Source organism: Canis lupus, chromosome 27 (assembly GCF_011100685.1).
Source record: "Canis lupus familiaris isolate Mischka breed German Shepherd chromosome 27, alternate assembly UU_Cfam_GSD_1.0, whole genome shotgun sequence".
NCBI lineage: Eukaryota > Metazoa > Chordata > Mammalia > Carnivora > Canidae > Canis > Canis lupus.
This window is the reverse complement of record NC_049248.1, coordinates 9,581,810-9,604,354: the sequence shown is the minus strand read 5'-3', so window position 1 is coordinate 9,604,354 and position 22,545 is coordinate 9,581,810. Positions and strand designations below refer to the sequence as shown.

At 38.5% G+C, this 22,545-nt stretch overlaps 2 protein-coding genes across 3 annotated transcripts in view; one reads left to right on the top strand and one right to left on the bottom strand.

The window, feature by feature from the left end:
• The window catches only part of LOC611458 (pregnancy zone protein-like), a 50,238-nt gene that overhangs the window by 17,948 nt on the left and 9,745 nt on the right, over positions 1-22,545 (top strand). Inside the window, exons 14-23 of one of the 2 annotated variants that reach the window (XM_038576748.1) lie at positions 3,452-3,594; positions 6,423-6,572; positions 9,137-9,301; positions 11,463-11,568; positions 17,261-17,396; positions 17,803-18,031; positions 18,534-18,660; positions 18,886-19,007; positions 19,224-19,275; positions 22,323-22,406. In XM_038576748.1, the coding sequence (XP_038432676.1) occupies positions 3,452-3,594; positions 6,423-6,572; positions 9,137-9,301; positions 11,463-11,568; positions 17,261-17,396; positions 17,803-18,031; positions 18,534-18,660; positions 18,886-19,007; positions 19,224-19,275; positions 22,323-22,406 (1,314 nt within the window). Of the gene's footprint in view, positions 1-3,451; positions 3,595-6,422; positions 6,573-9,136; positions 9,302-11,462; positions 11,587-17,260; positions 17,397-17,802; positions 18,032-18,533; positions 18,661-18,885; positions 19,008-19,223; positions 19,276-22,322; positions 22,407-22,545 lie in introns of both variants that reach the window. The other variant, XM_038576747.1, reaches the window with a different exon arrangement.
• Positions 21,393-22,045, bottom strand: LOC102154580 (ORM1-like protein 2). Its single transcript, XM_038576749.1, is given in 2 exon segments — positions 21,393-21,976; positions 21,979-22,045. Coding segments are annotated over 2 exon segments (456 nt in total). The 3' UTR covers positions 21,393-21,587.

Below are 22,545 nucleotides of genomic sequence, written 5' to 3'. Positions count from 1 at the left end.
TAAAAGCACAGAAAATCACTAAAGAAAAATCTTACTGTGTAGGTCTTTGTATTCGTTTCCTATTGCTGCTGTAATAGATTGCCACCCTCTTTCTGCCTTAAAACCATGCAAATTTATCAGCCTACAGTTTTGTAGGTCAGATGTCACACTGGACTAAATATCAGGGTGTCCAAAGACTGCAGGCTTTCTGGAGCTCTCAGGAATTAATTATCCGTTTCCTTTCCTAAAGACCTCCTACATCCTTCAGTTTCTATCTTCAACACCAGAAATACATCATCTTCAAATCTCTCTCTTTCATTTCTACCCCTTCTTTAAAGATTACTGTGATTACATTGGGCTCACTTGGATAATGCAGGATAATCTTCTCATCTCAAAGTCCTTGACTTAATCACATTTGCAAAGTCCCTTTTGCTATATAACATAACAAAGGTTTTGAGATCTATCTTTGGGAGACATTATTCTGCATACCACAAACTGCCTCCTGGCCCCAAAGATTCACATCCATCCCATATGCAAAATGCATTCACCGCATCCCAACAACCCTAAAAGCCTCAATCCTTTATAGCATTAACTCAAGTCCAAAATCTCATGTAAGTCTCATCAGCTTGAAAGGCCCAAATATCATCATTTCAATTATCTAAATTAGATCCTGATGGGGCCTTGGGTGTAATCCTTTCTAGCATGACAGAGTCATCAGTCAGAAGAAATTTTGAAAGCAGTTGGACAAACAGCATTAGGTTTCAAGATACTGCTTTGTCTACATCTTACAATTATTTGCATGTGATATTTTCATTTATGTTCAGTACAAAACATTTTCAAATTTCCCTTTTAATATCTTCTTTGGACTATGGGTGATTCATAAAATAAATGTTATTTAACTTCCAAATAGCAAGATATTTTTCAGAGATTTTTCTTATTTATTTCTAATTTAATGCTGCTGTGATTATTTCTTTAAAATTTAGTAAGACATGGGACACCTGGCTGGATGGCTCTGTCGGTTACGTGTCCAATTCTTCATTTCAGCTCAGATCATGATCTCAGGATGGTGAGATTAAGCCCCAAATCGGCTCTGCACCCAGCATGAAGTAGGCTTTAGATTCTCTCCCCACAAACCTCATCTCCCTGCTCCTGCATGCTCTATAGATAAATACATACATACATACATACAACCTTTTTTAAAGAATTTTTTTAAAAATTTAGTGAGACATATTTTATGGCCCCACATATGATCTATCTTGGTAAATGTAAGAATTTCTATTCTTCTGCTTTAAGTGGAGTGTTTTCTAAATGTCATTTAAGTCAAGTGATTCACAGCATTTCTATATCTTAGATAATACTTTCCTTCTGGATTTTCTTGAATCATTAACATCTCTTAATGAAAGAATAAATAACTTTTTTTAAAAAGGATCTGTTACAAAAAGATGAATACATTTGGTCTATTTATTTATTGCATGTCCCCAGTCTAAATCTCATAATTAGCTTCCCTTTTTTCTATTCATTTGAATGAATATAGGCTATCATTTAGCTAAGGCAAAATAAAATTTTTTTTATTAAAAGAGCATATTTAGGGAGATCAAAAAGCTCACCTACCCAAAGTAAGTCAGAATATCTAGGAAAAAATGAAGAATACATATTACAAAAATTAAAATGTATTTGTCCCTTATCTTCGAAACCCCATTTTTTCTCTTAGTCCTTGGCATGCTTGTGGGTACATAATAAATATTTTAAACTAATTCATCAGTGAAGGATATCTCTTTGTTTACAATTTGTGATAGCTAAACTTTATTTGAAGTTTATATATTTGAACTATACTTGAAGAGAACTAAATTTGAAGATAATATATCTTTCTTCATATATCTCTATAATAAGGCTTTTGGATAAAAACATTAATAAAATATGGTCCATGCCTTCAAGATGCCCTCAGGATATTATGTTTTTTATGTGCCCATTATATGGTTTTAGTATTATCATTTCAAATTATTTTATGAAGTATAGTTAATATAATGGGATATTAATTTCAGGTGTACAATATATTGATTTGACAATTCTATACGTTACTCAGTGTCCACCACGATAAGTATAGTCATCATCCGTCACCATACAATGTTATTACAATATTATTGACTACATTCCCTATGCTGTACTACTCAGCCACAAAAAAAATGGGTGAGATCTTGCCATTTGCAACAACATGGATGGCCTCTAGAGGGTAATATGCCAAGTGACATAAGTGAGAAGTTTCAAGTTTATTTCAACCCTCCTGTTTCTATGTATTTTCACCACAACCTGTCTTCAAATTTTCTATAGATATAGGATGGCTATAATTTTTAAATAATTTCATGCTACAAGGAACTTAGAACATTTATGAGAAAATTAAGTGGGCATAACTATAAGCACTGTGTATGCACATAAAAAGGAACCACTAAGATAAATGCAGGAAATTCTCTGATAAAAATCAGAAACATGGCATGTTTTGTATATGATTATTTGTACCTATATCTCTGCAGTATTGAAATGAAGGTAGAGATTGTGTTGCGTTCTTTGAATTATCCTTATGCATATGACAGGAATTGTGTTGATTTGGATCATAAATAGAGATAATTAAAGACGTCTAGAGATTCTTCTCTCTTGACTTTTTTCTTGAGAAATATTTTTTAGGGGCACCTGGCAGGCTCAGTGGGTTAAGCGTCTAACTCTTGGGTTCAACTCAGGTCACGATCTCAGGTTTCTGGGATCGAGCCAAGTTGGGTTCTGCACTCAGCGAGGAGTCTGCTTTCCCCCTGCTTGTTCTTTCTCTCAAGTAAATCTTTAAAAACAGAAACAGAAACAAACATACAAAATAAACCCTCCTTTTTAATTTTTTTAGGGGGGGAAGGGGGGGCAGGAGTACCGGGCGCCCTGCTCCCGCCCCTGCGGCCCGTCCCTGCGGCCCGTCCCGCGGGCTCCCTGGGGCCCCCCCAACCTCTTTTTTTATTTTTTTAAAGATTTATTTTTATTTATTTATGATAGACATAGAGAGAGAGAGAGAGAGAGAGATGCAGAGACACAGGCAGAGGGAGAGGCAGGCTCCATGCACCGGGAGCCCGACGCGGGACTCGATCCCGGGTCTCCAGGATCTGGCCCTGGGCCAAAGGCAGGCGCGAAACCGCTGAGCCACCCAGGGATCCCCCACAACGTCCTTTTTTAAATTGTAAAACAGAAATGTGTATGAAATGGATTTTTTCTACTTAAGCAAAGGAAATAATTTATCCTACATCTTTGAGGAAAACTATTGTTGGTTTGGCATGTAGGTGTTGGACACTACTACATGCGCAATGGTATAAATGCAAATCCTCTCTTTAGTGTGCTCCAGATTGTGAATAAGTGAAATAATTGGAGAGCCTCTTCCTTATAAAATTGAGAACTCTTCCTTCTTCCTAATCAGTTATCTTGAACTTTCTTTATTCTCCAGTGAAAGGGGAATTTTCCTTCTCCTTTCGAGTGGAATCAGACATTGCTCCTGCAGCCCAGCTGCTCATTTATGCTATTTTGCCCAATGGAGAAATTGTTGCCGATACTGAGAAACTCGAGATTGAAAACTGTTTTGCCAATAAGGTGGGTCTTTTGTGTAAGCAGTTCTTTTATTCATCTCCCCTTCTGAAGTATGGAAAAGAAGGAAATTGTATACATTTTTTAAACTACCATAGAGTGCTCCTAAAACTACCCTCTGTAAGACCTCCAAAGGCAGAGAATGATGCCGTACCCTGCCTGAGAGGGTTAGTGGAGAAGTCTGGAACAGGTGGCCATAAGTCCAATGTTTTCAAAGTTTCTTGTTTTATCTTAAAATTCATATGGAATTCAAAATATGCTCTGCTATAAAGCTTTCATAGTGTTAATTTTGAAATATTTGTTCCCCATATGTTTCATTAAAAATGATGCTTCACAAGGACCTGACAGTTTTATCCCATCATCCCCCCTGACATATCTCCATAAACTATTTGATACCAGCAACTCACTGTGAGTTAAATTCTGATAATACAGAACAGAGGTATATGTGTGTGTGCCCCATTTTGAGAAACATAACCTGAGCACTCTAATGACTATAGCAGAAAAACCAAACTTGCAAATGGAATCTTATATTTCCAAAGAATACATAGCTGTAATAAGAAGCCTACTGAAACATAAAGCTTTATCTCAAGGGAGTTTTGTGCTATAGTCATAACATTACAATCAGATAGCATTCACCAGCTTCACATATCTTTTTTAAAATATACTTATAGAGCATGAGTTTTATGGAGATTTAAACTATGCATTACAGCAAATGAGCATTTCTGCAATGAAAACTATATTAGATTATCCCTCTTTAAATATATAAGGTCTCAAATACCCACCATTTGCTTCAACGTGGATGGAACTGGAGGGTATTATGCTGAGTGAAGTAAGTCAGTCGGAGAAGGACAAACATTATATGTTCTCATTCATTTGGGGAATATAAATAATAGTGAAAGGGAATATAAGGGAAGGGAGAAGAAATGTGTGCGAAATATCAGAAAGGGAGACAGAACGTAAAGACTGCTAACTCTGGGAAACGAACTAGGGGTGGTAGAAGGGGAGAAGGGCGGGGGGTGGGAGTGAATGGGTGACGGGCACTGGGGGTTATTCTGTATGTTAGTAAATTGAACACCAATAAAAAATAAATTAAAAAATATATATAAATAAATAAATATATAAGGTCTAAATAAATAAATAATGATCCAAGAAAAAAAACACAATGGATGCTAATTTAATTTAAACCTGGACAGGTATCCAAGAGCATAGTTTCTGTTCTGCTTGAATGTACCGTGTATGTACCGTGTGTTCCTTGTGAACCTAGAGGAGATTCCTGTCTCAAACTTCAATGCCCTTACTGCTAATCATGGGTAGTTAATTATTCGTTAAATTCTGGAATGGTCACGTTATGCTACAGCTTTTGTCACACTTTGTTCATTCCAGCAGTGGTTTCTCTCTGGTACAAAGCATGTGACACCTCCTGAGTAACATCAGAAAACTTTCACGCAGAAGCATAAGTCCCTGGACATTATTCTCAATCTCTTCATGTTAAATATCTTGTAACTTAGTCATCAGAAGTAGAGATGCTGAGGCACCTGGGTGGCTCAGACTGTCCAGTGACTGATTCTTGCTTTTGGCTTAAGTCGGGAATCTCAGGGTTGTGGGTGCATGCTCTCTCTCTCTAAAAAAAAAAAGAAAGAAAGAAAGAAAAGAAAAGTAGAGAAAGCTATTAAAAAAGAAAAGTATTTAGAAGAAAGTTGACTATTTTTATTTACCACTAAAAGTTAGAAAAGAGAGTTATTAAAGTTATAAACTGAGGATATTACCTGATACTACTAAAGTATCTAAATTCTAAATGACTTATTTTAATATACTCAAATTTTTATATACTCAAATATACTCAAATTTATACTCAAATTTATACTCAAATTTTTACTCAAAATTTACTCAAAATTTACTCAAAATAAAATAAAACTCAGATTCTACTCAAGAAATGTTTACATAAACATAGGGAACTAATAGACTCACTTATCAGTGAGTTTCTACTGGCCAAAACAGAATCCAATCTGAAAAAAATTATTGCACAATTTTCCATTATTTTGTAGTTCTTATTCTTTATTCACAGTTCTTTGAATTATCTCAGCCAGTTAACTCTCAGGATGCATGTTAGATGTTCAATTTTTTAAATGACCCAATAAATCCCGGATCCTGATAAACAATAAAGCACCCTTCTAGAATGTCAGATGACTAAGACTGCCCCCTGGAGGAGACTTCAGGTGGCTGGTCTCAGAGGCCGAGCATGATTTTTCAGGGCACCATGCAAACTACACACATTCACCACAAAAACCTGCACAGAGAGAAGTCAACTACAGCAAGGTATGTATCTTTGTTAGTGGATGTGTTCTCATTCCCACTCAGGATTCTATTTCAATGTGACCGAAACCAATTTACATTTCACCAGTTATTTTTTTTAAAAGATTGTATTTATTTATTCATTAGAGACCAAGAGAGAGAGAGAGAGAGAGAGAGAGGCAGAGACCAAGGCAGAGGGAGAAGCAGGCTCCATGCAGGGAACTCGATGTGGGACTTGATCCTGGGACTCCAGGATCACGCCCTGGGCCGGAGGCAGACACTCAACCACTGAGCCATCCAGGCGTCCCAATTTCACCAGTTATTAAAGGAGCAGGAAACCTGAGTTAACTGGAACCACATTTCCAGTTCATTCCTGAGATCATTAACTGGTAGTCCCGCAGTGTACACATCTCTTAAGCCTGGTCTAAAACGGATGAAAAAAAGCCAAGTGAAGAAAGAGCTAGCCCTAGCCTGGGGTAGAAGAGAGTGTTGAGGTTGTAATACTTAGAAAATTTGCTGCCATAATTGTATTCTCTTTACAGGTAAATTTGAGCTTCTCCTCAAACCAGAGCCTGCCGGCCTCACACACCAACCTAGAGGTCAGGGCCTTTCCTAACTCCCTCTGTGCCCTCCGAGCAGTAGACCAGAGTGTTCTGCTGATGAAGCCTGAAACTGAGCTCTCCCCTCAGTCGGTGAGTCTTGCATGTCAGAGCATGCACACAGGAGAAGACCAGTTCAGGAAACTGGAGGTTATAGCTGAAAGGACATGTGTTCTTCTAAGTGTCAGGCATGGTGTAGTAGGTTATGTATGAAACGGAATATAATTCAGTTCCACAAAAGACGTTTTGCGCAAATGCTTTCCAAGTCTCACTTCTCTTCATTCTCTGTTATAATATATTCTCATTGAGGGAGCAACATGGCTCCCCACCGCATTCCCTGCCTAGCCCAGTACCTTATGTAGGTACAAAGATGCCAGTACATTGTCAATGAATGAATACATGAGTAATAATTCTTTCAGATGGGTATTATTACCTTAATTTTATGAATGAAGAAAACATAGCTAGGATAGATAAAACCACTACAAAAGGAGCAGGCCAAAAATATATTTTAAATGTGGAATTTGGAATCAGATTTCATATTCAATGCTACCTTTAATGTACCACGTTTCAAGGTAGTTTGTGAAATGCCTGATTTTTAAGCTTGCTCTAAAAATCTAGGCAGTTACTCACTGGTTTGAAATATGGACAAAAGAGAGTTTCCATTCAAACTACTAATGAAGCACTTTCAAAAAGGCCTTGTGGTTTACTTTCATTGTCCCCTAATAAAGGGACAATGTTCACTTTGTGACAAAGCGACAAATGTTCGCTATGTCTTGACCAGGGGCTGGATCCTGCTCTAGGAACAGGCATTCTATTGGTGAACAACCAGATGTGGTTTTTGACCATCTTAGACTTACAGTCTTATGAGGTATTAAAATAAACAAACAAGCAACAAGGGACACCTGGGTGGCTCAGTGGTTGGGCATCTGCCTTCGGCTCATATCGTGATCTCAGGGTCCTGGGATCGAGTACAGCATTGGCCTCCCTGCAGGATACCATAGCATTTACTGTCTGTTCCAAACTTATCTGAAGAGTTTTATTTTTTTATTTTTTTTATAATAAATTTATTTTTTATTGGTGTTCAATTTACCAACATACAGAATAACACCCAGTGCTCATCCCGTCAAGTGTCCCCCCTCAGTGCCCATCACCTATTCACCCCCACCCCCCTGCCCTCCTCCCCTTCTACCACCCCTAGTTCGTTTCCCAGAGTTAGGAGTCTTTATGTTCTGTCTCCCTTTCTGATATTTCCCACACATTTCTTCTCCCTTCCCTTATATTCCCTTTCACTATTATTTATATTCCCCAAATGAATGAGAACATACAATGTTTGTCTTTCTCCGATTGACTTACTTCACTCAGCATAATACCCTCCAGTTCCATCCACGTTGAAGCAAATGGTGGGTATTTGTCGTTTCTAATGGCTGAGTAATATCCCATTGTATACATAGACCACATCTTCTTTATCCATTCATCTTTCGATGGACACCGAGGCTCCTTCCACAGTTTGGCTATTGTGGACATTGCTGCTAGAAACATCGGGGTGCAGGTGTCTCGGCGTTTCATTGCATCTGTATCTTTGGGGTAAATCCCCAGCAGTGCAATTACTGGGTCATAGGGCAGATCTATTTTTAACTCTTTGAGGAACCTGAACCTGCTGAACCTGGAATCTGAAGAGTTTTAAACAGAAGAATGACAATTCAGATTTCTCTGTTAAGGAGATGCTGTTTGCTGCTGAGAGGATAAGAACTGAATTGAAAGAATGGAAAGGGTTAGTAGGTTATTGTCGTAGCATAGATAAGAGATGAGCGCAGCCAGATTAAACTGTCTGCACAGAGGCCAGTATTTGTTTAATGACCTGGATACCATATGACTAAGCAGGTGCCTGACACTAGGCTCTAGGCAAAGACTGAACTGCAAATGGTTTATTTCTAGGTTGCCTGTGCACCTAGTTTTTTCTCAAACTAGACATGATCCCAAAATAGTAGACTAAAACAAACAAAAAACTTCAGTAGAGTTGGAAACAGTTATATAAAGTGGGAAAAGGAATGAATTAAGAATTTACAATGATTATTTCTGAATGATAGGATTATGAGTGGCTTCTGTTCTTTCATCACACTTCTCTGTACTGTTCACATTTTTGGCTTCCTTTTATTTTTTTTTAAGATTTATTTATTTGAGAGACTGCACAGGCAAGTGGAGGAGGGGAACAGATGGAGAGGAAGAATAACAAGCAGATTCCCCACTGAGTGTGGAGCCCAAAAGGGGCTCAATCTCATGACCCTAAGATCATGACCGGAGATGAAATCAAGAATTGGACCCTTAACCAACTAAGCCACTCAGGAACCCCTCTGCTTCATTTTAAAGGAAGGCATTTGGGCTAGGACATAGGAGACTTGAGTTTTATTCTTAACCATGGGCTGTGAGACTTTGATCAATTAATTTGATTTCTCTACATATTAATTTCCTTTGCATAGGAAGATTAGGATCCATAACTCTTATTATTTCCCCATGATTATCTGTGTTGCTTTTTATAACATCAGCATGGGAGTATTAAACAAACACCATGATCTTCTAAATCCCAGGTTGAACATTATCACACTTAAAATAAAATTAAAAAGAAAAACGAGTTTTCCCTCCTTCTCTCAATTTTGCAGGTCTATAATTTGCTACCAGTAAAGGGTATCTTTAGTGTTGGTTATGGAGATCTCAGAAGAGAAGATAGTGAGCAATGTATCCACGCAGAAGACTTTATTCACGAGGGGATCATTTACACGCCAAAGCAGATCCTGGATAATGATGACATTTACAGTATTTTTGAGGTAATTCATCTTCCTGATAATATAACCAAACTGAGTTTCAAGTCTTTACTAAAATGGAGAATAAGTGGGCTTCTGAGCTCTAGAATCTGGTCCTGTGCTCCCTAAAACAAAGCTAAGATTAATAGAAAAATACTGAAACATCAGAGGCATGGAGAACTTTGTACACATACTGATATTCTATCACGAATTTATCTGGCTCTTTAAAGAGCAAGGGGTGTACTTTTAGGGTTCACAACCTCAACCAAGTGGATCCCAAAGCTATTCACTACTGTCATATCCCCTCTCAGCCACTGTCAGAGATTCTAGTATGTGAGGATAACAAAACATTTCCCATATGTTGGAAAGGTGAATTCCTTATTGGCAGCCATCATATCAGTCTGATGCACAATAAATACATATTGAATGAATAAATGACTGAACATACAACTATGATACTTTCATCATCTTCAGCAAGTGCAGCAAAATTTCAGGAAAACTTGAAAGTAATCTTTCATGAAGAAAAGATTCACAAAACTTGGGTAGTAATGCTAGTATTACGGGTATGTTAGATAAAATATTTATCTTTGAGATTAACTAGGCAGTGTTGTGAAAGGAGAGTTTATCTAGTTTGTGAGATTAAACCTTATCACCACCAGAAGGACTGACAACTCTCTTTACACTTTGAGGAAAATATGTCATTCTTCTGCAGAGTAGCCGACAGCAATTTAAATCTGTCTCTTCTGGAGCCTCCAGAATCATAAATCAGTTGGTGGTAGGGAAAAGGAAGAGGACTTCTTAGGTTTCCTAGCTTATTGTTTAATCTTTAAACATGTATTTCTGACTTCTTTCTATCTCATGTCACTGCCACCACTGATAGCTGTGCCTCAGTTCTCACAGTCTCTCACTACTCTGAAATAAGACAGCAAATAATATTTACCTGTGGCTAATATTGAAAAAAAAAAAAAGGCAGCTGAGACCTGGTGGGTTGTAGGAACCAGGTGACTGCAGGCATCTGCATGTCTGTTTTGGATACAAAGATTCAAGATACTTAAAAGAAAGGGAGAAGGAATAAATTATGAAAGAGCTGAGTTGAGCACAGAGATTCAGGGAAAGGCATATTTCCCAACAAAACATAAAACATAAAGAAAAGCAAAGTTTACTAGGATTGTGAAGAAAAATCTCCACTATGCAACCCTATAATTTCAAATGAAAAGAAACAAAAAAAGTACTCTGTGCCGTAAGACCATGACTTACACACACAGACACACACCAGCACACCCACATTATATTTGTTTGAAGGGAGAAAAGAAAGGAAACATAAACATCCAAGTGTAAAATATTTAGTTTCTTTGATGCAAAAGATAATTAAAGGGGCATCAGCATATAGCACACAAAATTCAGAAATAGGAATCAGAAGACATGAGTTCGAATCCCAACTTCTCTTCACTAACTGGATGAACTGGACTTTCTGTGACTCTGTTTTCATATTTTAAAAATAGGTCTCTTCCCTATTGTGTGGCATTTTCATGAAGATCTTATGAACTCTGTACATAATAATAATGAAAGTATGATAGTGTTGGGAAGGAAATATTCTTCCTCAGGGTCTTCTAGCTGAACTAAGAATTAAATTTCCATGAGACAGATTAAGTGGAGAAAAAAACAATTTTATGTACTCACGCAAGCCCAATAATGAAATTGAGACCTAGAGAAATGCAGGCAGTTCTCACACTTTTTAGACAAAGATACAATACATTTGTGAGAAATTGACAGGATAAGGAAAGCAGATGTTGGGAACTCTAGAATTCTAAGTGGAATTTGGGCTGAAAAAAAAATGAATTTGGGCTGAGATCATAGATTAGAAAAAAAATAACAGGGTTCGTTTCTATAGCTTTCTTGGCTTTAAAGTTTCTATCTCTGCTGATAAGGAATTTTTTTTTCATGCTTACTACAGGGAGGGTACTATTCACATGGGAGATGTGTTTCCTGCTCTGAAAGGACAGAGGAGGGACTTAGTGTCCTTGTACCAACTGTTTCTCAAGTAGCTTCAATTCCAAAAAATCAATATGCCATGTGGTTCATTTTGGGGCAGCCTGCTCTTGGCCCCTTACAGTACAAATGTAAGACAATATTCCACTCTTACGATTGGATTGCCAATATGCTTTAATCATTCATTTTCACCCAGTCCGCAGGATTATATATTTTTACCAACTCAAAAATCCACAAGCCGAATTTTTGTCAGCTGCCACAGCCATATCCGGGAGTGCCTATGGCCCATGCAGCAGTTAACGGTGAGATTTATTTGCCAGGTAGGATAATGGAAAAAAATGATGTTTTTCTGTGTATTGAATGTGATGACTCTGGAGTGATTTCTTAGTAAATTTTCCCCCAAATAACATCTCCACCCACCCCCCCAAAAAAATAGGACCTTTAAAAAGATTATTGTTTCTTTTTTTACTGTCTCTGTCTGAAATCAAATTTGACTGCCTTTTTGACTTAGCCTTCAATAGTCGCTATTTCAAGTCCTTCTTATCCAAGGTGGTTTCAACACCTAAATTGGTCAGGATAAGAGAAACTGTACTACAGTAACTAAGAAACCCCGAATCTCAGTGGCTAAGCATATAACAGTTTATTTTTTGCTCACATAAAACTGCTTTTTGAGTCCAGTAGCTGTCCAGAGCAGCTTCTTGCCAAACAGTGAGTCAGGGATACCCATTCTGCTTTCATCTTGTGACTCCATCTCCAATGCAACAATTAAGATCATTACCATGGGAAAGGAGTTGGTTTGCACAGGACTTTTTTGGCCAGCTGTGCAAGTGGCATATATTACATCTGTCCTTACTGCAAAGGAGGCTGAGAAATGTGAAGGACACGAATTGTCTGTGTCACATTCTTTTATGAAAACCAAAGTGAGGGCAGCCCTGGTGGCGCAGCTGTTTAGTGCTGCCTGCAGCCTGGGGTGTGATCCTGGAGACCCGGGATCGAGTCCCACATCAGGCTTCCTGCATGGAGCCTGCTTGTGTCTCTGCCTCTCTCTCTGAGTAAATAAATAAATCTTAAAAAAAAAAAGGAAAACCAAAGTGATTTTGATATATTGGACAAAATAGAATAATCCAACTTTCAGCAGATATACTACTAGTCTCCTTGTGTGTTTCAAGTGTATCTGGAAAGGAAATGAGGGAAAGTTAGAAAGATTCTGAGTATTCTTTTCTATTTCTGTCAGGTCTAGAGAGAAGTCTCTCACTGCATGTTTGTATAACTACTAATCCTACTTCCTAATAAGAAATGTGCTGTAAAAAGTGTTTCTCAAAAATAAACACATATTTTAACACAGTAGAAATCAGTTACCAAAGAAGATAAAGAATAAAGTTCTAGTTGACAACAGAGAAGTGACTAAGAATATTCCCTTAACAGAAAGAAAATTTTCTGTACAGGGGCACCTGAGTGGCTCAGCAGTTGAGCATCTGCCTTTGGCTCGGGGCATGATCCTGGGGTCCCGGAATCGAGTCCTGCATCAGGCTCCCTGCATGGAGGCTGCTTCTCCTCTGCCTATGTCTCTGCCTTTCTCTTTGTGTCTTAAATAAATAGATAAATAAATAAATAAATAAATAAATAAATAAATAAAAGTTTTTCTTTTAAAAAAGAAAAGAAAATTCTGTGTATGGAAAAAGAGCACTGTGCTAAGAGTAAAGGGACATATTCTCATTATACTCCAACATGGTAGGACATATGGAACTTCAAAAATTCACAGACTCATAAGCTATCAAAGGCTCAATTTCTTTGATCCTAAATTAAGAGTGATAAAGTCACTGAGCATATATGTGAGCATAAATGAAGAAAATAGAATTATGATTCCATGAATAGTATGTTTTTTAAAAAAAATTGTAAAGCACTATTACTTTATGTTCATATTCCTCTTGATACCAAGTAGGTATTTTCTTGTCAATCCTAAGAGAAAACATGGTCATAGAATGATCAAGAAAACCTGAAAACAGAGTACCTTCATTGCATTCCTTTTTTCTTTTAAAGATTTATTTATTTATTTATTTGTGAGAGAGAGACAGAGAAAAGGAGGAGGCCCATGTGAGCAGGGGGAGGAGTAGAGGGAGAGGGAGAAGCAGACTCCTCACTCCTCAATCCCAACCCTGAAATCACAACCTGAGCAGAGCAATAACCAAGAGTGGGACGCTTAACCAATTGCGCCACCCATGGGCCCCCATCATTACATTCTTATCCCACATACTCTGTAAGGCTCTATGCAAATTTTGCAGTTGTATTTATCACCTATCCATTCTTTCCTTTCTTTTTTTTTTTAATTTTTATTTATTTATGATAGTCACAGAGAGAGAGAGAGAGAGGCAGAGACACAGGCAGAGGGAGAAGCAGGCTCCATGCACCAGGAGCCCGACGTGGGATTCGATCCCGGGTCTCCAGGATCGCGCCCTGGGCCAAAGGCAGGCGCCAAACCGCTGCGCCACCCAGGGATCCCCCATTCTTTCCTTTCTATTCTTAGTAACCCCAGCTTAGTCTTGTGTCTCATTATTTCATAAAGAAATGATTATAAAAACCATCCTAAAAAAATAAAATATAAATGAAAACCATCCTAACTTACCTTTCTTGCCTCCAGTCCTTTTCCACTTCAATCTGTCCTCAATACTGTGAAAGGTGTCATCACCCTTAAACTTTGCTTTTATCACGTCACATATTTCTCATAGACAGTCACTATTTCCAGAATTCATAGAATTACTGTCCTTGAGGTTTGAAAAAAGAATGTCCCATGTTATTATTTTATATATGTATAAAATATAAATGTATATATTTATCACATTTATATTTATATATTTATACCTGTAATCTTTATATATCTTTTGATCTCTGAAGTATTGTTATTTTTAAATCAAGCTAACTCCTACTTTAACAGATCTAATATATTTGTCCTAATCTTCAAGGTGTTTCATTATATAATTACACCTACTATTTCCTCAACACAGCCCTAAAATAGACATCCTACTCCATTTTCCCTATGGAGCATCCTTTCTAACCTCGGTGTGTGTATTCGTTAAGCCATTTCCATCAAATACCTCTTCCATGTTCCTCTGTTTCTCATTCTTCAATGATCATCTAAAAGTCTACTTTGGTGAAGTCTTCTCTGGCTAATCTAAACTTCACTTTTTGTCCTTCGCTGAATCTCTACTCTCTATAACACATACTTAACTGTTTCCTAGGGTTTGTGTCCATATCTTACTCATTGTAAAATAAAAAAGCATTTCAGAAATCCTCTTGCTGTAGCTACTCTTCATTCTTCTTGTTTGATTCTCACTGCAAATGGAGATCACGTGCTTTCAGCATTAAAGCAGCATTTGGTGCATTAAATTACTCTTTATTCTTTCCTTTACCCATTGAATAATCAGCTTATAGAGAGCTACAATTGTTTTCATGTATAGAGAAAAATACATTTTTTATAAATTTATTTTTTATTGGTGTTCAATTTGCCAACATATAGAATAACACCCAGTGCTCATCCCATCAAGTGACTACCTCAGTGCCTGTCACCCAGTCACCCCCACCCCCCTCCCACCTCCCCTTCCACCACACCTAGTTCATTTCCCAGAGTTAGGAGTCTTTCATGTTCTGTCTCCCTTTCTGATATTTCCCACTTATTTTTTCTCCTTTCCCCTTTATTCCCTTTCACTATTTTTTATATTCCCCAAATGAATGAGAACATATAATGTTTGTCCTTCTCCGATTGACTTATTTCACTCAGCATAATACCCTCCAGTTCCATCCACATCGAAGCAAATGGTGGGTATTTGTCATTTCTAATGGCTGAGGAATATTCCATTGTATACATAGACCACATCTTCTTTATCCATTCATCTTTCGATGGACACCGAGGCTCCTTCCACAGTTTGGTTATTGTGGACATTGCTGCTAGAAACATCGGGATGCAGGTGTCCCAGTGTTTCACTGCATCTGTATCTTTGGGGTAAATCCCCAGCAGTGCAATTGCTGGGTCGTAGGGCAGGTCTATTTTTAACTCTTTGAGGAACCTCCACACAGTTTTCCAGAGTGGCTTGCACCAGTTCACATTCCCACCAACAGTGCAGGAGGGTTCCCCTTTCTCCACATCCTCTCCAACATTGGTTGTTTCCTGCCTTGTTAATTTTCCCCATTCTCACTGGTGTGAGGTGGGATCTCATTGTGGTTTTGATTTGTATTTCCCTGATGGCAAGTGATGCAGAGCATTTTCTCATGTGCTTGTTGGCCATGTCTATGTCTTCGTCTGTGAGATTTCTGTTCATGTCTTTGCCCATTTCATGATTGGATTGTTTGTTTCTTTGGTGTTGAGTTTAATAAGTTCTTTATAGATCTTGGAAACTAGCCCTTTATCTGATACGTCATTTGCAAATATCTTCTCCCATTCTGTAGGTTGTCTTTTAGTTTTGTTGACTGTATCCTTTGCTGTGCAAAAGCTTCTTATCTTGATGAAGTCCCAATAGTTCATTTTTGCTTTTGTTTCTTTTGCCTTCATGGATGTATCTTGCAAGAAGTTACTGTGGCTGAGTTCAAAAAGGGTGTTGCCGGTGTTCTCCTCTAGGATTTTGATGAAATCTTGTCTCACATTTAGATCTTTCATCCATTTTGAGTTTATCTTTGTGTACGGTGCAAGAGAGGGGTCTAGTTTCATTCTTCTGCATGTGGATGTCCAATTTTCCAAGCACCATTTTTTGAAGAGACTGTCTTTCTTCCAGTGCATAGTCTTTCCTCCTTTATCGAATATTAGTTGACCATAAAGTTGAGGGTCCACTTCTGGATTCTCTATTCTGTTCCGTTGATCTATGTGTCTGTTTTTGTGCCAGTACCACACTGTCTTGATGACCACAGCTTTGTAGTACAACCTGAAATCTGGCATTGTGATGCTCCCAGATATGGTTTTCTTTTTTAAAATTCCCCTGGCTATTCGGGGTCTTTTCTGATTCCACACAAATCTTAAAATAATTTGTTCCAACTCCCTGAAGAAAGTCCATGATATTTTGATAGGGATTGCATTAAACGTGTAAATTGCCCTGGGTAACATTGACATTTTCACAATGTTAATTCTGCCAATCCATGAGCATGGAATATTTTTCCATCTCTTTGTGTCTTCCTCAATTTCTTTCAGAAGTGTTCTGTAGTTTTTAGGGTATAGATCCTTTACCTCTTTGGTTAGGTTTATTCCTAGGTATCTTATGCTTTTGGGTGCAATTGTAAATGGGATTGACTCCTTAATTTCTCTTTCTTCAGTCTCATTGTTAGTGTATAGAAATGCCACTGACTTCTGGGCATTGATTTTGTATCCGGCCACGCTACCAAATTGCTGTATGAGTTCTAGCAATCTTGGGGTGGAGGCTTTTGGGTTTTCTATGTAGAGTATCATGTCATCGGTGAAGAGGGAGAGTTTGACTTCTTCTTTGCCAATTTGAACGCCTTTTATTTCTTTTTGTTGTCTGATTGCTGAGGCTAGGACTTCCAGTACTATGTTGAATAGCAGTGGTGAGAGTGGACATCCCTGTCTTGTTCCTGATCTTAGGGGAAAGGCTCCCAGTGCTTCCCCATTGAGAATGATATTTGCTGTGGGCTTTTCGTAGATGGCTTTTAAGATGCTGAGGAATGTTCCCTCTATCCCTACACTCTGAAGAGTTTTGATCAGGAATGGATGCTGTATTTTGTCAAATGCTTTCTCTGCATCTAATGAGAGGATCATATGGTTCTTGTTGAGAAAAATACATTTATGTCCAGACTCTTTGAAGAAGCAGCAGGATTAGCTTTCCTAGAAGACAGAATAGATAAATGTACAAAGTAACAAGCTGGTGTGTTAAGTTGTTCCAATAATAAACCTTCCCTGAGCAAATGACCTTATTCTATTTGAGAAATTAGGCAACTCTAAGAAACTCATGATAAAAATGAGGTTTACATTGGGCCCTTTGTACTGTCTTTCCACAGTCCTGCCTCTAGCACGTGGTAGTGCAGGAGCAGTTTATCCAATGGTCATGAGACACAGTTCTCCAGCCGTGGAAGTGAAAGAGACAGTGCGGAAGTACTTCCCTGAGACCTGGATCTGGGACTTGGTACCAGTCGAGTAAGTTGTGTATTGCCCAGAATTTAGTTCAGGAGAAGATGCGACCCATCCTCTATGATTCTGGTGTTCCTCAGCCTTTTGGTTCTGCTCCACTTCTTCCTGGTAAACATTTAGGTTCATAGTTCATTGATCTCAGAGCTTAAAATGCAGTTTTTTCCTAATTTGGTCCTGATATGTCTAAAATCATGGAAAGTAGGAGACTACCTTTGCCCCTAAAAGGAAAGGATGAACTTTCAGAGACTTTGCTAGAAGTGCCCAACCTTGTATCAGGGTTTAGTGTTGACCACACTGGATGACTAGGTTACCAAGCTCCATAATCAGCTAGGGTCTGTGCTAAAAAATAAAATAAAAAATAAAAATAAAAAAAATACTGACTCACAAGTCTCCCTCTCTTTCCCTCCTCTAGTTTATCAGGTAGAAGTGAGCTGGCAGTGAAGGTCCCTGACACCATCACAGAGTGGAAGGCCAGTGCCCTCTGCTTGTCAGAAATGACAGGGCTAGGCCTCTCCCCCACCATCTCTCTTCAAGTGTTCCAGCCTTTTTTCCTGGAACTCACTCTTCCCTACTCTGTGGTGCGAGGAGAAGCCTTCACACTCAAAGCAACCGTGTTCAACTATTTGTCCCACTGCATTCGGGTAAGGACACTCCTCTGAGAGCGAGCAAAGTGCAAAGAAGAAACATGACCGCCACTTAATATCTGGATCTCCCTGGGTCATCTCCCAGGGATGGTAGCTGAAGAATGCTGTAGCCAAACTGGGGAATGGAATAGGTGTTAAGAGCAAAGCTCCCTGATTGATCCAAGGTGATAAGGTCATATTCACTGAGGGCTGTTTCCTAAATTCAGACATTAACAGCCACCTGATTACCTTATTATTTTTTTTTCACTCTGACTAAAGCAAACATGTCCTCCTTGTGTTGGCATGAAAGCCTAAGCCCTGGGAATATCTCAATTCCATTGGCTTTTCAGTTTCCTATGGGCAACAGCTATACTACAAAGCGTTGGACAGGATTTACCTCATTTGAACAATTCCTCGAAGCCTCTCAGTTGGTTCACATTGTCCTTTGAAGTTCCTTTCCCCTGTTACTGTACCTCTGCCTGTGATCTTTCTCAGATTTGTGGGTGGGTGTGGGGGACAGGTCAGTGTGCAGCTGGAAGCCTCTCCTGACAAGTCGGCTGACCTAGAGAGAAAGAACGAAGAAACTCCCTGTATCTGTGGAAATCACCAGAAAACTATGTTCTGGGCTGTGACCCCAAAGTCACTGGGTAAGTGGTAAAGTTGTTAACAAATCCTACTTCCTATGTTGTAATGATTTCCACTATGATTTTCCACTATGACCCAGATACGTGCTTTTTTTTTCTCTTCCTTCAACAATGATGAGCTGAAAGAAATTTTATATATATATATAACTATATATATAATATATCTTCAAAAGGCAAGCCATGCAATATGGAATCGCTGTTTAACTCCTTAAGAATCTTATTCCCCAGGAAAGATGAATTTCACAGCTACTGTGGAAGCCTTGCAGTCTCAGGAATTGTGTGGCAATGAGGTGCCAAGAGTCCCAGAACTTGGACAGAAGGATACTGTAGTCAAGCCCTTATTAGTTGAGGTATGCAGGTATACTTTCTCTGACTCTCAGGGGCCTTATCATATTATATAGCATTACCCACTATGTCTGGGACAATCACATTTCATTTCCCAAAAATATAGATGTGTTTACAACTCAGTTTCTTACTAACATTTTCTCTTCCACTTTAAAGTGGTTGATGTTTTTCCTATATATTCAGTATTACCTTACTTTTTCACCTTTTTTTTCAATATAAAGCCTGAAGGAATAGAAAAGGAGGAAACTCTCAACACACTCCTCTGTGCAGCAGGTGAGTATCAAAAACAAACAAAATTCTCATATTAAGCCACTTGCCAAAGTGTATAGTGGCAGAATGCTATTTGGGGGTATATTTTCCTCTGGGAAAAAAATTAGCATACTCTCCCATGTGCAAATCTAAAAATCTTTGATTCAGAACAATTTTTTCCTGATGAAGGCTTAAAGAAGTAAAAAGACTTATCTAAAAGCTCCTAACAATGAGAACTAAAGCTGATGAGCATAGAACAGGATTCTTTCCAACACTCAAGCTTCTTCCTAAACAATTTTCAAAGTGTTAAAATATCTGTGTGGCAATAGTACTATTTATTATTCAATTAATAGTTTAAAGATACTCAAGTTTAACTTATGTAAGTTACTTGAAGAAGAACTTCAGGTCAATAACATATATAGGAAACCAATGTTTTATTAATACCATTAATATAATCATATAAAAATTATCCTTAAAATGTTTCACTCTGCACCATCTAGAATCATCTTGGGATGATGCTCAGTGTGCAGATCTCTCTTCTCTATCAGCATCCCCTGATAATCTCATTTAGTCACAGAACTTGAACTAATAACTTTGTACTGGAGACAACAAAATGTACTACTTAGGTCCATGCCCTTTTCCTAACTCAAACTCGTTTATTCAGTTGCCCACTAATCATCTGCACTAACAGGCCTAGAGGCTAATAGACATCTCAAAACCAGCATGTTCAAAACTACACTTCTGCTGGTCTCCACAGGCCCACTCCTCCTATGGTTTTCTCCATCTCATATTATGGAAATTCCATTTTTTTTCTACTTACTTGAGATAAAATCTTTGTAGTCACCCTTTATTATGTTCTCTCTCTTAGACTCCACAACCAAACTATTTTCAAATCTAATTAGCTCCATCTTCACATTATATCCAGAATCTTCCCATTTCTTACCAAGTCCACTTCTACTCTAGTTTTTCCGCTCCTGGATCATCTCAACAATCTCCTAACTGATCTCCTGGTCATCTTCCCTTGATCCTGTACAGCAAGAGGGATCATTTAAAGCACATGTCAGCTCATGTGGCTCTTCTGTTCAAATCTTCCAAGAGTTTCCCATGACCTGAAAGTTAGAGCCTATATCTTCAATGTCCCATCCAAACCCTTGCTACTGCCATGACTTCATATCCTGTTACTTTCTCCCTCACCCTCCTCTGGCCACAGTGGACTCCTAGTATGGTCTTGCAACACAACCTGCATGCTCAAATTTCTGGAGTATTTTCACTTCTTGTTCCTTCTTTCTGGAAGTCTTTTCCCCCAGATATCTATAAATCTTACTCCTTGACACATATGAAGTCTTCAATCACCTGTGATTTTGTTTTATCAAAGAGGGGAGCCCGATTCCCACACCCTACACTTCTTGATTTATTTTGTCATACTAGCTCACCCATATTAACTCTCTGCCTTAATTTTCTCTATAGAGCTATATTATTACTATATAGAACTATATATTGCTCTGTAGAACTATATCTCTAACATCTATCATAATAAATATTTATTTGTTATTTTATTACTCCCATTAAAATAAAAACTCTAGGAATTCAGGAAATTTTTTTGAAAATTGTTTTATCATTGCACTTAAAACAGAACCTGGCATATAGTATGCACTTAATACGTACTTATGACATGAGTGTTGTTTTTAAAGATTTTATTTTTATTTATTTACTTGAGAAAGAGAGATAGTAAAAGAAGTAGGAGCCCTCTGAGGAGGGAACCTGATGTGGGGCTCAATCCCAGGATCCTGGGATCATGACCTAAGCCAAAAGCAGACACTTAACAGGCTGAGCCACCCAGGCACCCCAGGAACATTATTTTTTAAAAACACTAATAATAAATATTGACATAAACAATGAAGGAAAAGAAATAAGCATAACATAAGGTATATGTTTATGTTTCCTTATTTACTGTAAGGAAATCTTTTTTTTTTTTTTGGAAAGAAAAAAAAGTATCTTTATTATAAGGAAAATACACAGCAAAACAGAGCTGGAAAGTGGTGTGGGTAGAAGATCTAGAAAAAAAATCACAAAACAAGCTGCTCAGTTACCAAATGAGCTGTTTAAACATGGCGCTATGAAGGAGAGTGATTGAGCCCTTATCTTTCCCACCTTTCCTGATTCAAAAAAATTTGCTCTTAGGGCTGGGCCCCGGGAGCCCCATTTTCCAATCTGTTCTCTTCCTGGAGTTGGGGAAAGGTTATATAGTTCTCAGGCTTTTCAAGATACAGAAGACAATACGGAGAAGGAAAGGATGTTCTAGCCCTTTGGTCCAGTGTTATCCCCAGCCCTATCCCTCAGTATTTGTTGATGCCAAAGAGACGAACCCCATGGAATTGGGGTAACTTAGGCAGCAGTACGCTAAGCAATGAGGCTGTGTTGATGATGAAGTGAGCAGCATCATACTTGGTGTAGAAGCTGGCCAGGAGGTAGAGTACAATAGGAGAGATGCTGAGGAATTTGCGGGAAGAGGTAAATTGGAGCCCGTAGTCCATCTGTTCCCAGTGTGTCAGTAGCCGAGCCTTCCCTTGGTCAGGGGTCTCAAAGAGTGTCCCTTTCACTGTATGTAAGAAGACATACATAGCCAAGTTATGGATGACGTTGGTCAGGGTCCAGACAACAGGTATGCTGAAGAAGGGGATGCTGAGTAGAACCACATGCAGCAGTCCTACCAAGATGATGTAGGCCAGATGCCCCGGCTATTCACCATGCGAGTGTTGGGGTTTACTTCGCTGTGTGCCACCCCCACATTCATCCTGCGGCTTCCCCAGCGGGTCCCACTCGAGGCCTACTGTAAGGAAATCTATAAAAATTTAGCACAAACATATATTATTATGAACTTAACTGACATGAATCATGACTTTAGGAGAAACGGGTTACATCAAATAATGTAACTTGGGTTACATTATTATAGAATAGTCAAGAGAAATGACAGGTTGGAATTTGATCAAAAAGGGGGAAAAATTAAAAAAAATAGAACATTTCTCTCATTCTTTTTCCCTCTCTTATATATCTTTGTCTTCTTTCATTAGAAACTGATGTACCTGAAAAGTTGTCACTAAAAGTTCCTTCAGATGTGGTTGAAGGATCTGCCAGGGCGACATATTCGGTTTTGGGTGAGTCGGCCAGCCCAAGGCAAGCAGCTGTCCATCTCATTATTCTAGTGCATGTAGCCTCACCATCCACGGTTAATGAAGACTTCGGGTGTAGGCACTGGATTGAGAGAAAGAGCACTAAGCTAAGAATTGCTTTGTA